Source organism: Trichechus manatus, unplaced genomic scaffold (genome assembly GCF_000243295.1).
Source record: "Trichechus manatus latirostris isolate Lorelei unplaced genomic scaffold, TriManLat1.0 scaffold00240, whole genome shotgun sequence".
In the NCBI taxonomy this organism is placed as follows: Eukaryota; Metazoa; Chordata; class Mammalia; order Sirenia; family Trichechidae; genus Trichechus; species Trichechus manatus.
The window spans coordinates 276,421-287,723 of record NW_004444176.1 but is presented as its reverse complement, the minus strand read 5'-3'; the positions used below and the strand labels follow the sequence as shown (position 1 = coordinate 287,723).

Genomic DNA, 11,303 nt, shown 5'->3' with positions numbered 1-11,303 from the left:
GGAAGGCTGGGCTGGTTCCTGCTCCTCTTGGGGTCTTTGTTGGAACCCTAAACTTCTGTAAAACTCCTGTCCACCAAAACCTCTCCAGAGAAAGAGCTGTGCTTGCCATGGCAGCAGGCATGACCGGTGATAGGCATAGCCTTGAACTTGGAGTTAGAAGTAGTTTTTTTTTTTTGGGTGAAAATATACACAGCAGAACATACATCCGTTCATCACTTTTTGCATGTATGATTCAGTAACATTGGTTACATTCTTCACATTGTATTACCATTCTCTCCCTCTCTACCCATATTGTTTCACCACCCTTGTCCTAGACTCACTACCCCTAAACTTTCCTCTCTGCTTTAGAGTTACTGTTGACAATTTGATCTCATACAGATAATTCTTTAAAAGAATGCAATACTCATGGCAAACATTCTTTACTAATTTTGCCAGACATGTTTAAAGATGGCTGCAGGGGATAAGTTTGGTTTATGATTTGAAGGTTTTCTCAGAGCAATAGATTGGGGGTTCCTCCAGTCTCAATAGGTCCAGTAAGTCTGGATTCTGTACGAATTTGATCCCTTGATCAAAACATTCAGTCATGGTAGCCAGGCACCATTCCTTTCTTCTGGTCTCATGGTCTCCATGGAGGCAGTTAGACCTGCAGTCCAGTTTCTTCTCCGTTTCCTGGGTCTCCTTCCTCTGCTGCTCCAGGCAAATAGAGACCAATTGTTATAGCTTGGATGACTGCTCGCAAGCTTTAAAGACCCCTCTCTGAGACACCTTTGTCCAACGGGGCAAATTTGCCCACTTCACAGGGCAGCTGCGAGGTTCTAAAAAAAACCCATTGCTGTCGAGTCGATTCTGACTCATAGCAACTCAATAGGACAGGGCAGAGCTGCCCTGTAGGGTTTCCAAGGAGCGGCTGGTGGGTTTGAACTACCAACCTTTTTGTTAACTGCCGAGCTCTTAACTACTGAGCAACCAGGGCAGCTTGTAGGCTCTAGAAAGGGGAAAAAAGGGAAGGCTTGGAAACTGGAAAGAGCAGTTCCTGGTGTGTGTGGTGGTGGTGGGGGTGGGTAGTGCTGTAATGCCCCAGAGACGGGTATTTACCCCAGTTACATTCAGGTGCATGTTCTCTGCTTGCCACCCTTGCCCCAGCTCCCTAGCCTGTGGGCACACCTGTTCTTCCCCACAAGAAGGCCCTCCTCTTTGTATCCCTTTCCCTACAGTAGCCTCCCTGCCCAACCCATTAGCCAGGATTAGCAGAGTGTGACTTGCCTCTCCCATATGCGGGTTAGTGAGTGTCTCATCCCTGTGTGTCTTGTGGGTGCCTTTCTTGTGTCCCCATCTCTCTCTCACTCCCTCACACACTCATTAACCAGATCTTTCCTGGACACTTGCAATACGCCAAGCCCTGTGTCTCCACTCTGGAGATACCAAGAGGAGCAGGCTCAGTTCCCATTCGCCAGCAAGGAGCTCCCAGGGTGGGGACAGGGTCCCGATGGGCATGAGCGAGGTTGGAAGTCACGTGGGTCTATGTGCTCTGACGAAGGGCTGTAGGGGTTGGGATGGAGGAAATTCACCCTGCCATGGAAAATCAGGACAAGCTTTCTAAAGGAGATGGCACTGGAGTTGTTGGAGGATTGAAAATGAGCCAGTAAAGAAAGGAAGGGCAGACCAGCTGGAAGGCGCGGCCTGAGCAAAGGCCTGGAGGCGTGGGTGGCCATTGTGCACGGGGTAAGAACTTTCGGTGTGGTTGAAGCCACATGTGCAGGAGAGACGTCACAGCCACAGGTAAGGCTGGGCCAGGCCCTGGTGGGCCTTGGATGCCAGGCTAAGACTTGACCAGTGGGCAGTGGAGAGTCATAAGTGGTCTTTGAGTAGGAGAGTCTATGGCATGACCTGTGTTGAGGTGAGCTCCTTCTGAGAGCAGTTTGGAGGATGGTGAGGAGGGGATTCAGACGGGAGCCCAGGAGACCAGACAGGAGGCTGGAGTCTTTGGCTCCCTGTCCCTTGTCTTCCCCTTCAGATCCAACCCATGGCTTGGTACCCACCTTGACACACTGGACTTATGTCCTGTCCCCTAGGATCAAGGTGAAGAAGGGGCTGCACGTGATGGCCGCACGCCCAACCCAGCCCACACTCTGGACTGCCAAGCTGGACCGCTTCAAGAGTTCAAAGCACCACACCACTCTCATCACCTGCCACCGTACTGGGTCCTCAGGGCCAGACTCCAGGTGGGCAGCTCCCCTTCCAGGGGCAGAGGAGGGAGGCCAGGTCCTAGAATGCTAGCGGGCAGGTTTATGGGGCCCAAGGGAAGGGGGCCACCGCGATGCCTCTGTTTCCTCATGTGAGCAGGGACAAGAACAGATTCTTTCAAGGAAGCCGTACACGGCAGGTGTATCACTCATTCATTCAGCCACTGTTTATCCACCCCAGCCACATGCCAGGCACTTTGAGGTTCTGTGAGTCTTATTCCAGGTGATGCCATTCTATCCCGGCCATGTAGTCAGAGCCCTCACAGCCACTTTCCTGCCCCCACCCCCACCACATGGTCCTTTTTTTCTGAGCCTTTATAATTCAGAAAGAAGCCTAGCTTTCCCCACAGTTCTTAACATTGACGAACTCTTCTTATTCATGCCCTGAGCCTGTATCAAGGCCATGGGCTTTGTAGCCCCTGCTTGAATCCTGGTCCTGACAGTTTTTGGATGAATAACCTTGGTCAAGCCAGTAAACATCCTTCTCCACCCCCCTTTCTCCCAAGCCTCAGTTTTTTCACTTGTAAAATGGGAATAATAACATATCACTGAGGGTTTGTGAAAATAAATGAGATACTGAATATCAAGCACCCAGGACGAGTCCTGGCATGTAGTACATACTTGATCAAAGGAAGCAATGAGGGTTACTATTCAGAAGGTTGAGCATCCAGTCCTGCAACTTGAAATCGAATCCTCCTTCTTGATGGTAATTGACATCAGGCGCTTTATGCCACCCTAATGGCTCTGGAAAGCAGCTGTCTGAGTGGAGGGGGCCGGGGAAGGCAAGGGAAGCCAGGAAGCATTCTGGAAGGTGGTTAAATGGCTGCATGGATCTTACAGAGCTCAAGAGTGGGTAAGGGCCTGGGCTCTAGAACTGGGATGCTTGGGTTTGGATCCCAGCCCAGCCACATACTTGCTGTGGGACCTTGGATGAGTGACATTACCCTGTACCTTAGTTTCCTCATCTGTATAATGATAATCTTCTAGTGCCTAACTCATGAATACATGGAGTGCTGAGGGCAGCGCCTGGCTGCTCACAAGCACTCAGTTCCTCTCTCCTCTGCCTGCAGACCCCTTGAACTGTCCGAGTTCCTGTGGGTGGACTTTGCGGTGGAGAATGGCACTGGTGGGGGCGTGGCAGTCACTCGCCCCGTCACTTGGCAGCTGGAGTACCCCGGCCAGGCCCCCGAGGCAGAGAAGGACAAAATGGTATGGGAGATCCTGGTGTCGGAGCGGGACATAAGAGCCCTTGTCCCACTGGCCAAGGTAAGGAGCCCCTGCCTTTGCTTGGCCGGGTGGGGGCCAAGTGTTAGGAGCCCCACAAGCTGAGGGTCTTGGGACTGAGCTTCTCCTGTACCCCCAGGCAGAGGAGCTGGTGAATACTGCACCACTGACCGGAATACCCCGGCGTGTCCCTGTGCGCCTTGTCACCGTGGACAGCGGGGGGGCCCTGGTGGAGGTGACGGAGCACATCGGCTGTGAGTCTGCCAACACACAGGTCCTGCAGGTGAGTGGTACATGCCAACCCTACGAGTATGCATATTGCATGCACAGTGGTGTACCCCAGCTTGCCTCCTTCCCCACCTGTGAGGACTGCTTCTCCCTGAGGCCAGAAACCTCACAGGGGAACGCAGCTAAGGTACTTTCATGTTCATTGTTGCATTGGTGGGGTCTTTGGAGGGTGCAAATGGTTAAGCACTCAACTAGCCAAAAGGTTGGTGGTCCAGACCCACACAGTGGTGCCTTGGAAGACAGCCCTGGCGATCTGCTTCCAAAAGGTCTCAGCGTTGAAAACCCTATGGAGCAGTTCTCTGCACATGTGGGGTCATTGAGTCACAGTCGACTTGACGGCACCCAACAACAGCAACAACAAATTGAACTGGCATGTGAGCTGATGCGGAGAGTTAAGAGCATGTGCTTTTGGATCAGAAGGTTTCAGTTTGAAACCCGTCTTTGTTATCTACTAGCTGTGTGATCTTGGGCGGGTCTCTTAACTTCTCTGAGCCTCAGTTTCCTACACTATAAAATGGGTATATGTCTTATGGTTGTTGCAAGAATTAAAAGCATCTAGGACGGTATCCAGCAGAAACAATGGTAGATTCTGCTGTTAGGATAATAATACAATAATTATAAAATCATTATTATTGGAACTTCACAATGACCTGTGAGATAGAAAGGGGCAGAACAACTTCCTGGGTTTTGAAGTTCTGAAGGGGAAGCAGGGAGCCTGCATTTGCACACATCTCGGCCACCCGAATGGAGAAGGTGTTTTTTCTTACCCACAGGTATGTGGTTCCTACCTGGTTCTCACCTGAGGGCCTTTGGATGGGTAGGTCCCTCTGCCTTGCCCCTCAGCCTCTGCCTACCTGTCTATAGCTGGTTGCCCCCTGGCTCCAGCAACACTGTCGGAGGCCAGCACTAATGCAGAGCCAAATTTGTGAGTTCAAACCCCTCCTCTGCCAGGAGGAAGACTCTGCTGTATGTTTCCCCACATGAGCCCCCGGTGAACTCACAGAATGGCCCAGTTTCTCCAGGGGCTGTGGGTCTTGAATGCACGGTGAATTCTTCTTTAAGGACGGTGGTTTAACCAACAAGCCACCACGACACACCTTACAGCAAAATACAGAACTGGATTTCAGCTGTATGCAATCTTATGTCTTGGTGTCAGAGCCACCTTCTCTGGCCCACACCTGTCTCCATGGCTCAGCCTGCACCCTGCTCTCTGCCTTCCCACAGGTGTCTGAAACCTGTGATGCTGTGTTCGTGGCTGGCAAGGAGAGCCGGGGTGCTCGGGGGGTTCGAGTAGACTTCTGGTGGCGCCGGCTACGGGCCTCACTGCGGCTGACGGTGTGGGCACCGCTGCTGCCCCTGCACATTGAGCTGACCGATACCACCCTGGAGCAGGTCCGCGGCTGGAGGGCCCCCGGCCCAACTGAGGGGTGAGTGGAGGCCTGGGAAGGCTGGCAGGCCATGGGCACACAGCTGTGGGCCCCAGGTGGGTCCGGAAACATCGCCCAGTTGCTTGCAGCTCCTTCCTGCCTGTCACTACCCCTCACCACCAAGCCTCTGACCATGTTATTTGAAACTGCCAACCTCCAAACTCCCTGGCCCCCTTCCCTGCCTCATTTCTCTCTGCAGTAATTCTGTTCGTTGTCTGTGTACCCTTCCCTTCTCCCTGAGAATGTAAACTCCATGAAGGCAGGGATTTTGGGGGTTTTTATTTTCTATTCTGTTCACTGGTCCCTGTTTGAGCTCGACTATTAACCTAAAGTTGGCAGTTCCAACCCACCCAGTGGTGCAGCAGAAGAAAGGCCTGGCAGTCTGCTTCAATAGAGATTACAGCCAAGAAACCCCCACGGAGCAGTTCTATTCTGTAATACGTGGGGTCACTACGAGTCTCGAGAGCAACGAGTTTGGTTTTGGTTATTCTGTTCACTGCTGTAACCTCAAAGTCTAAGATGGCACCTCAATCAATAAATACTGAATAAACTCTGAGGGCTCGCCCACCAGAACCCGAGGGTCACGTGGCCCCTCCCCAAAACAACCAAACCTGTTGCAGTCGAGTCGGTTATCAACTCATAGTGCCTCTATACGATAGAGTAGAATTGCCCTATAGGGTTTCCAAGGAGCGGCTGGTGGATTCAAACTGCCAGCCTCTTGGTTAGCAGCCAGAGCTCTATAACCACTACATCACCAGAGAGCCTAAGCCCCTTTGACCTTCTTCTGACTGACAGTGGTCCAGTTAGGAGTCAGAGGAGGGCGAGAGCGGCTTGATAGACAAGCTCAGGCACCAATCAGGAACAGGGCTGGGGAGTCATCAGGTGAAGAGCCTGACCCCAACAGGTGCACAAGTCAGTAGATTTTGATGACCAGGAGCCCAGAGCCTCTTGATGGGCAGTGGCGTATGCCAGTTAGAAGCCGAGGATCAGGGGAGGGGCGGGGCCCTCGGCTGGCTGGCTGGAGAAGGGGCAGGGCCAACATTGACCCCCTACCCCACAGGGCCGCGGAACCCGAGTCTGCCGGTGGGGCGGAGGAAGCGGAACGGCGCGCCCGCGGCTGCCGCTTGCAGTACCAGCGCGCCGGTGTGCGCTTCCTCGCCCACTTCGCGGCGCACCCGCTGGATGGCGGCCGCCGCCTCACCCACCTGCTTGGCCCTGACTGGTTGCTGGACGTGTCCCACCTTGTGGCGCCGCACGCCCGCGTGCAGGACCCGCGCATAGCCTCCCTGGAGGGCGGCAGCGTCCTGGTGGGCCGGGAGCCGGGCGTCACCTCCATCGAGGTGAGCAGACGGGGGCATTGGAGGGGAGCTCCACTGAGAAGGATGTAGGTGGCCCCGAGAATGCATGGGCAGGTGTGAAGCGTGTAGGAGAGGCTCAGGGTGTACCTGGGAAGGTGTGTAGTCTAGATGTGTGCAGAGTGGATTGGGGATTGGGTGAGAGTGGGGTAACCCAGTGATGGAGGAGTTCGCTTAGGCTGGGCGAAGGCGTGTGGGGGCTGGGCCTTGAGAAAGGAGGGACCTGTCCCGTAAGTGTGAGACTGCGATCCAGGTATGTATAGGCCATGTAGTTGAGGTGTGAAGGGTGGAGGAGAGCAGCCTGTGAGGATGCTGGAAGCAGAAACAAACGAGATCCCTTTGTGGGAGTGGGGGTCTGGGGTCTCAGAAGGGAGAGGCTGTTTGTGTACAAGGCCCCCACCTCCACCTCCCTCCCACTCTTAGGTGCGTTCCCCACTGTCTGACTCCATCCTGGGGGAGCAGGCACTGGCTGTGACGGATGACAAGGTCTCAGTACTGGAGCTGCGGGTGCAGCCAGTGATGGGCATCTCGCTGGCCCTGAGCTGGGGTGCTGCCCACCCCGGGGAGGTCACAGCCACGTGCTGGGCACAGTCAGCCCTCCCTGCCCCAAAGCAGGTGACAGTTGGGGGTCAGGGGGATGAGGTCACGGTCTCCAGATGGGGGCTGATGGCAGAGGGGGATGGGAGGAAGGGAGCCCTGGTACCTCGACCCCTCATCCTAGGATTTTCAGAATGAGGACTTAACTTCCCTGTGAGGTAGTGAGCTCTCCGTGGCTGGAGGTGATCAAGCAGTGGCTGGCTGGAGTGTGGCAGTGGGAGGTTGATTAGATGGCTCTAACTGAGGACCCTCCTGATGACCCACACCCTGGGGCTGAGTGGGAGACAGGTGATTGACGCTGGTCCCCTCTCTCCCTGTGTTGTGTCCACCTGCCTGTGTCTCTGTTGTCTCTCTGGTCTCTCCTTCTCTGTGTGGCCTGTCTCTGTGGGAGTGGTCTCTGTGTGCATGCGTGTGTGTGCCCTTGCATGTCTCTGCCTGTGTCCGTGTGCCCCACAGGAGGTGGCCCTCTCCCTGTGGCTGTCCTTCTCAGACCACACCCAGGCCCCCGCTGAGCTCTATGACCGCAGTGACCTGGGACTGTCTGTCTCGGCTGAGGAGCCCGGCGCTGTCCTGCCAACTGAGGAGCGGGGTGCCCAGCTTGGGGTGGTGGTGAGTGGGGCGGGTGCCGAGGGTCTGCCCCTCCATGTGGCTCTGCACCCAGCTGAGCCCTGCCGCCGGGGCCGCCACCGAGTGCCCCTGGCCTCTGGCACTGCCTGGCTGGGGCTGCCCCCTGCCCCCACCCCAGCCCCTGCCCTCCCATCCAGCCCTGCCCAGAGCCCACCGGCCACGGAGGCCAGCTTGGGTGGTGGACGGCGGGTGGCAGGCAGTGTGGGGGGCAGTGGGGGTGTGAGGGGCAAGTTTGAGCGGGCAGAGGAGGAGGCTGGGAAGGAGGAGGCCGAGGCCAGGGAAGAGGAAGAGGAGGAGGAGGAGATGGTACCTGCCCCTCAGCGGGTCACCGATCTGGAGCTGGGCATGTATGCCCTGCTGGGCATCTTTTGTCTGGCCATCCTTATCTTCCTGGTCAATGGTATGGTCTTCGTGCTGCGCTACCAGCGCAAGGAGCCTCCTGACAGCGCCACCGACCCTGCCTCCCCTCAGCCCCACAACTGGGTCTGGCTGGGCACTGACCAGGAGGAACTGAGCCGCCAGCTGGACCGGCGGTCCCCTGGCCTGGCCAAGGGGGAGGGGGGCTGTCCCTGCGAGAGCGGGGGAGGAGAAGAGGCCCCAGCCCTGGCCCCCGGCCCCGCCGGGGACACCACCAGCTCTTCCAGCACTCTGGCCCGAAAGGAAGCCGGGGGGCGGCGGAAGCGTGTCGAGTTTGTGACATTTGCGCCAGTCCCCCCAGCCCAGCTGCCTGAGGAGCCCACAGGGGCCCCTGCTGTGCAGTCCATCTTGGTAGCAGGCGAGGAGGACATCCGCTGGGTGTGTGAGGACATGGGGCTGAAGGACCCAGAGGAGCTGCGCAACTATATGGAAAGGATTCGCGGCAGCTCCTGACCCCACCCCCACTGCCTGGCCCAGCGTCATTGTGGTTGATGTAGGGCCAGCACCCGGGCAGCAGGCAGGGTCCCCCAAGCCTCCTGCCTGCCTCTCCTGCTCATCCTCTGGTGCTTGTTGATCCAAGTCCCCTGCCTGGTCCTCTCACAAGGACTACCACCTAGGCCCCCTGTGCCCTGCCCCTTGTCCTCGACCATGGTCGTGAGGAAGGGCTCGCGCCCCTTATTTATGGGAAACATTTCATTCTTTGTTGGGTACAGAATAAAGCGAGAAGGAAATCACAGCTGCGACTGCCACTGCTCTGTGTGTCCGGCGGAGGGAGGCGGGGTGTGGGTGGGGTTATGTTCAGCCCCTATTCCTGCTGTCTGTGCCCTGAGCTGCCCGTTCATAGCGGCCAGCAATCCAGAGAAATAGGAAGAATGTGGCAGCTTGGATTGCAGCCAGCAGGAAGAAGTAGAAGTCCATCCGGCAATTGTTGATGTTCCCTGGTGAAAGGAAGTGTCGGCACTGGGGTCAGAGCAGGGCTCCCCTGCCTTATACCACCCCCCATCCTAGCCCCATGGGAAGTAGGTGGGGTTTGAAGACACTGGGCAGATACCGCTGTAGTATCTGGCTGCCCCAGGTGTCTCTTGGGATATCTGTAGCTCCCCTCTACCTAGCTATCCATTTGGGGTTTTCTTGATACACAAACATTGCAGGGAAAAGTGACCCTTCAGCCAGAATGGCAGAGTTTCAGAAGCAGGAGCAAGCCTTGGAGGCCCATTGAGTTTGATGCTTCCTTTTTGGCTGTTGGGGAAACTGAGGCGCAAGGAGGGGAAGCCATACTGTGGGTAAGTGGCCAAGTGTGGGCTAGAATCCTGTTCTCTGAGTCTAGCACCCTGCATCATTCCACTTAGGGCCAAAGTGCTTAGCAGTGGCCACCTCATTTCCAAGTCCCCACACTCACCGAAGTCTTCGGGGCAGTGTAGCCAGCCCCCCGGCAGGGACAGTAGGGACAGCAGGCTGGAGCCCAGCAGCGAGCCCACCCCGGACAGGCAGAAGAAGATGCCTATGATGGCGGCCTGCATGGAACGCGGGGCCTCTGAGTAGGCGAACTCCAGGCCTGCAGAGAGGGAGGGGCCGAGGGGCTGGTGGAGGGGCAGAAAGGCCCACCCAGCCACCCAGGCCTCCATCCTCCCTTCCCTAGATGACCATCCACTCCCGTGGTTGTGACAACACCATGCACCAGGACACTCTCACCTCCGCCCTGGGCATCCACCTCCTAGCTGAACACCTCCACCTGGACGCTTGGCACGCTGCCCCAAGAGCCTGTCTTTCTTCTCTCCTCCAGGGTTCCCATTTCAGTAACTCTACCCAGGCACCATCTTCACTGTGTCCCTCTCCCCCACCCTCTCTGCCCACCTCCAGTGTTATCACCAAACCATTTTGATTCAACCTCAGAAACCTTCTTCCAAATGTATGCCCTCCTCTCTGTCCTCACTGCCCCAGCCAAACCCCAGCCCTGGTCTTTTCCTTCCTGGCCCCTGCAAATCCTCTTAAACCTGTCTGTCTCCTGCCCTCCTCCTCACGTGGCCAGGTGGGCCTCTGTTGGGGTCCTTTTACTGCCAAAAACCCCTTGGGGGTCCTGTTGCTCTCCGGAGAAATCCCAACATCCAGGCTCAGTTCCTAAGGCCCTGCGTGACCTCACACCCCCTTGCCTCCCCAGCCTTATCCTCCACACTTCCCAGCAGGCTTCCCTCCAGCCTTTGCATGCATGAGCATGCCTCTAGGTCTTTGCTGATGCTGTTCCCTCTGCCTGTAAGGTCCTTCCTCACCTGCTGAGTTCTGCCTTCTCTGAAGCCCAGCTCAGTGCCCCCTCCCACCTTGCCCAAGGGCTCCTGCAATGCTCTCTGGTCACAGCACTCAGCTGGGTTCCTGTTGGCATGAGTCTCTTCCCCCCTATGCTGAGTGCTTGCACTAGGTCAGCTTTCTCTTTATGTCCCACCAGAGCCTAGGCCTGGGCTGCGGCTGCGTGAGCCCAGCTCCTTTGCTGACTGCAGAGCCTGCCCCAGCCTTGCAGCTCTAGCTCACAGCGCAGTGGGGGAGACCGACATACAAATGCATTATTACAACACCGAGGCCTGTGTGCAGTGCTACAGAGATGAACAAGGGAAGGTGAAGGAGCACCCTCCTCCCGGGGCCTTGGAGAAGAGATGGCATTGAAGGGTAAATAGGAGTTCACCTTCTGTCTAAGGCAGAAGGAACAGCAACTGCAAAGGCATAGAGGACGGGGAACATGGCACTGGGGAGACTATGTGGAAAGTTAGTGTGAAAGTGTCTTATTCACCTCCAAACCTTCAGTGCGTATTGCAGTGCTAATAGATGCCCATTGGATGAAAGCAGTCCAGCTCAAAAAACAGTGACTTCCGGCCCGATGATGAGCCCTTGGAGGCTGTGCCTGTGAGACCCCTGACTTCCAGGCACCACCAGGCATAGCCCGTCACTGGTGTGAGAGCAGGGCGGGCATCCAGCATACCTGGGATGCTGGCAAAAATCTCACTGATCCCGATGAGCAGGTACTGAGGGATCTGCCACCAGATGGACAGTGGTGCTGCGTAGTACAGGTCCTGCCCAATCTGCTGGGACACCGTCTCATTGTGGTGGATGTAGTCTAAACGCTCCATCTCCAGGAC

General features: G+C 56.3%; 2 protein-coding genes across 2 annotated transcripts in view; one reads left to right on the top strand and one right to left on the bottom strand.

Annotated features, from left to right (window-relative positions):
• The window catches only part of TMEM132A (transmembrane protein 132A), a 15,670-nt gene extending 6,758 nt beyond the window's left edge, over window positions 1-8,912 (top strand). The window contains exons 4-10 of the mRNA XM_004389311.1: window positions 2,015-2,222; window positions 3,314-3,509; window positions 3,607-3,750; window positions 4,980-5,182; window positions 6,243-6,522; window positions 6,961-7,152; window positions 7,591-8,912. Coding sequence (XP_004389368.1) covers window positions 2,015-2,222; window positions 3,314-3,509; window positions 3,607-3,750; window positions 4,980-5,182; window positions 6,243-6,522; window positions 6,961-7,152; window positions 7,591-8,631 — 2,264 coding nt within the window. The 3' untranslated portion in view covers window positions 8,632-8,912. The remainder of the gene's footprint in view (window positions 1-2,014; window positions 2,223-3,313; window positions 3,510-3,606; window positions 3,751-4,979; window positions 5,183-6,242; window positions 6,523-6,960; window positions 7,153-7,590) is intronic.
• Window positions 8,841-11,303, bottom strand: part of SLC15A3 (solute carrier family 15 member 3) — a gene marked incomplete at its 5' end in the record, with an annotated part of 12,564 nt that continues 10,101 nt past the window's right edge. Inside the window, 3 exons of the mRNA XM_023743196.1 lie at window positions 8,841-9,116; window positions 9,578-9,733; window positions 11,147-11,303. The exon at window positions 11,147-11,303 is cut by the window's right edge and continues 1 nt beyond it. Coding sequence (XP_023598964.1) covers window positions 8,977-9,116; window positions 9,578-9,733; window positions 11,147-11,303 — 453 coding nt within the window. The remainder of the gene's footprint in view (window positions 9,117-9,577; window positions 9,734-11,146) is intronic.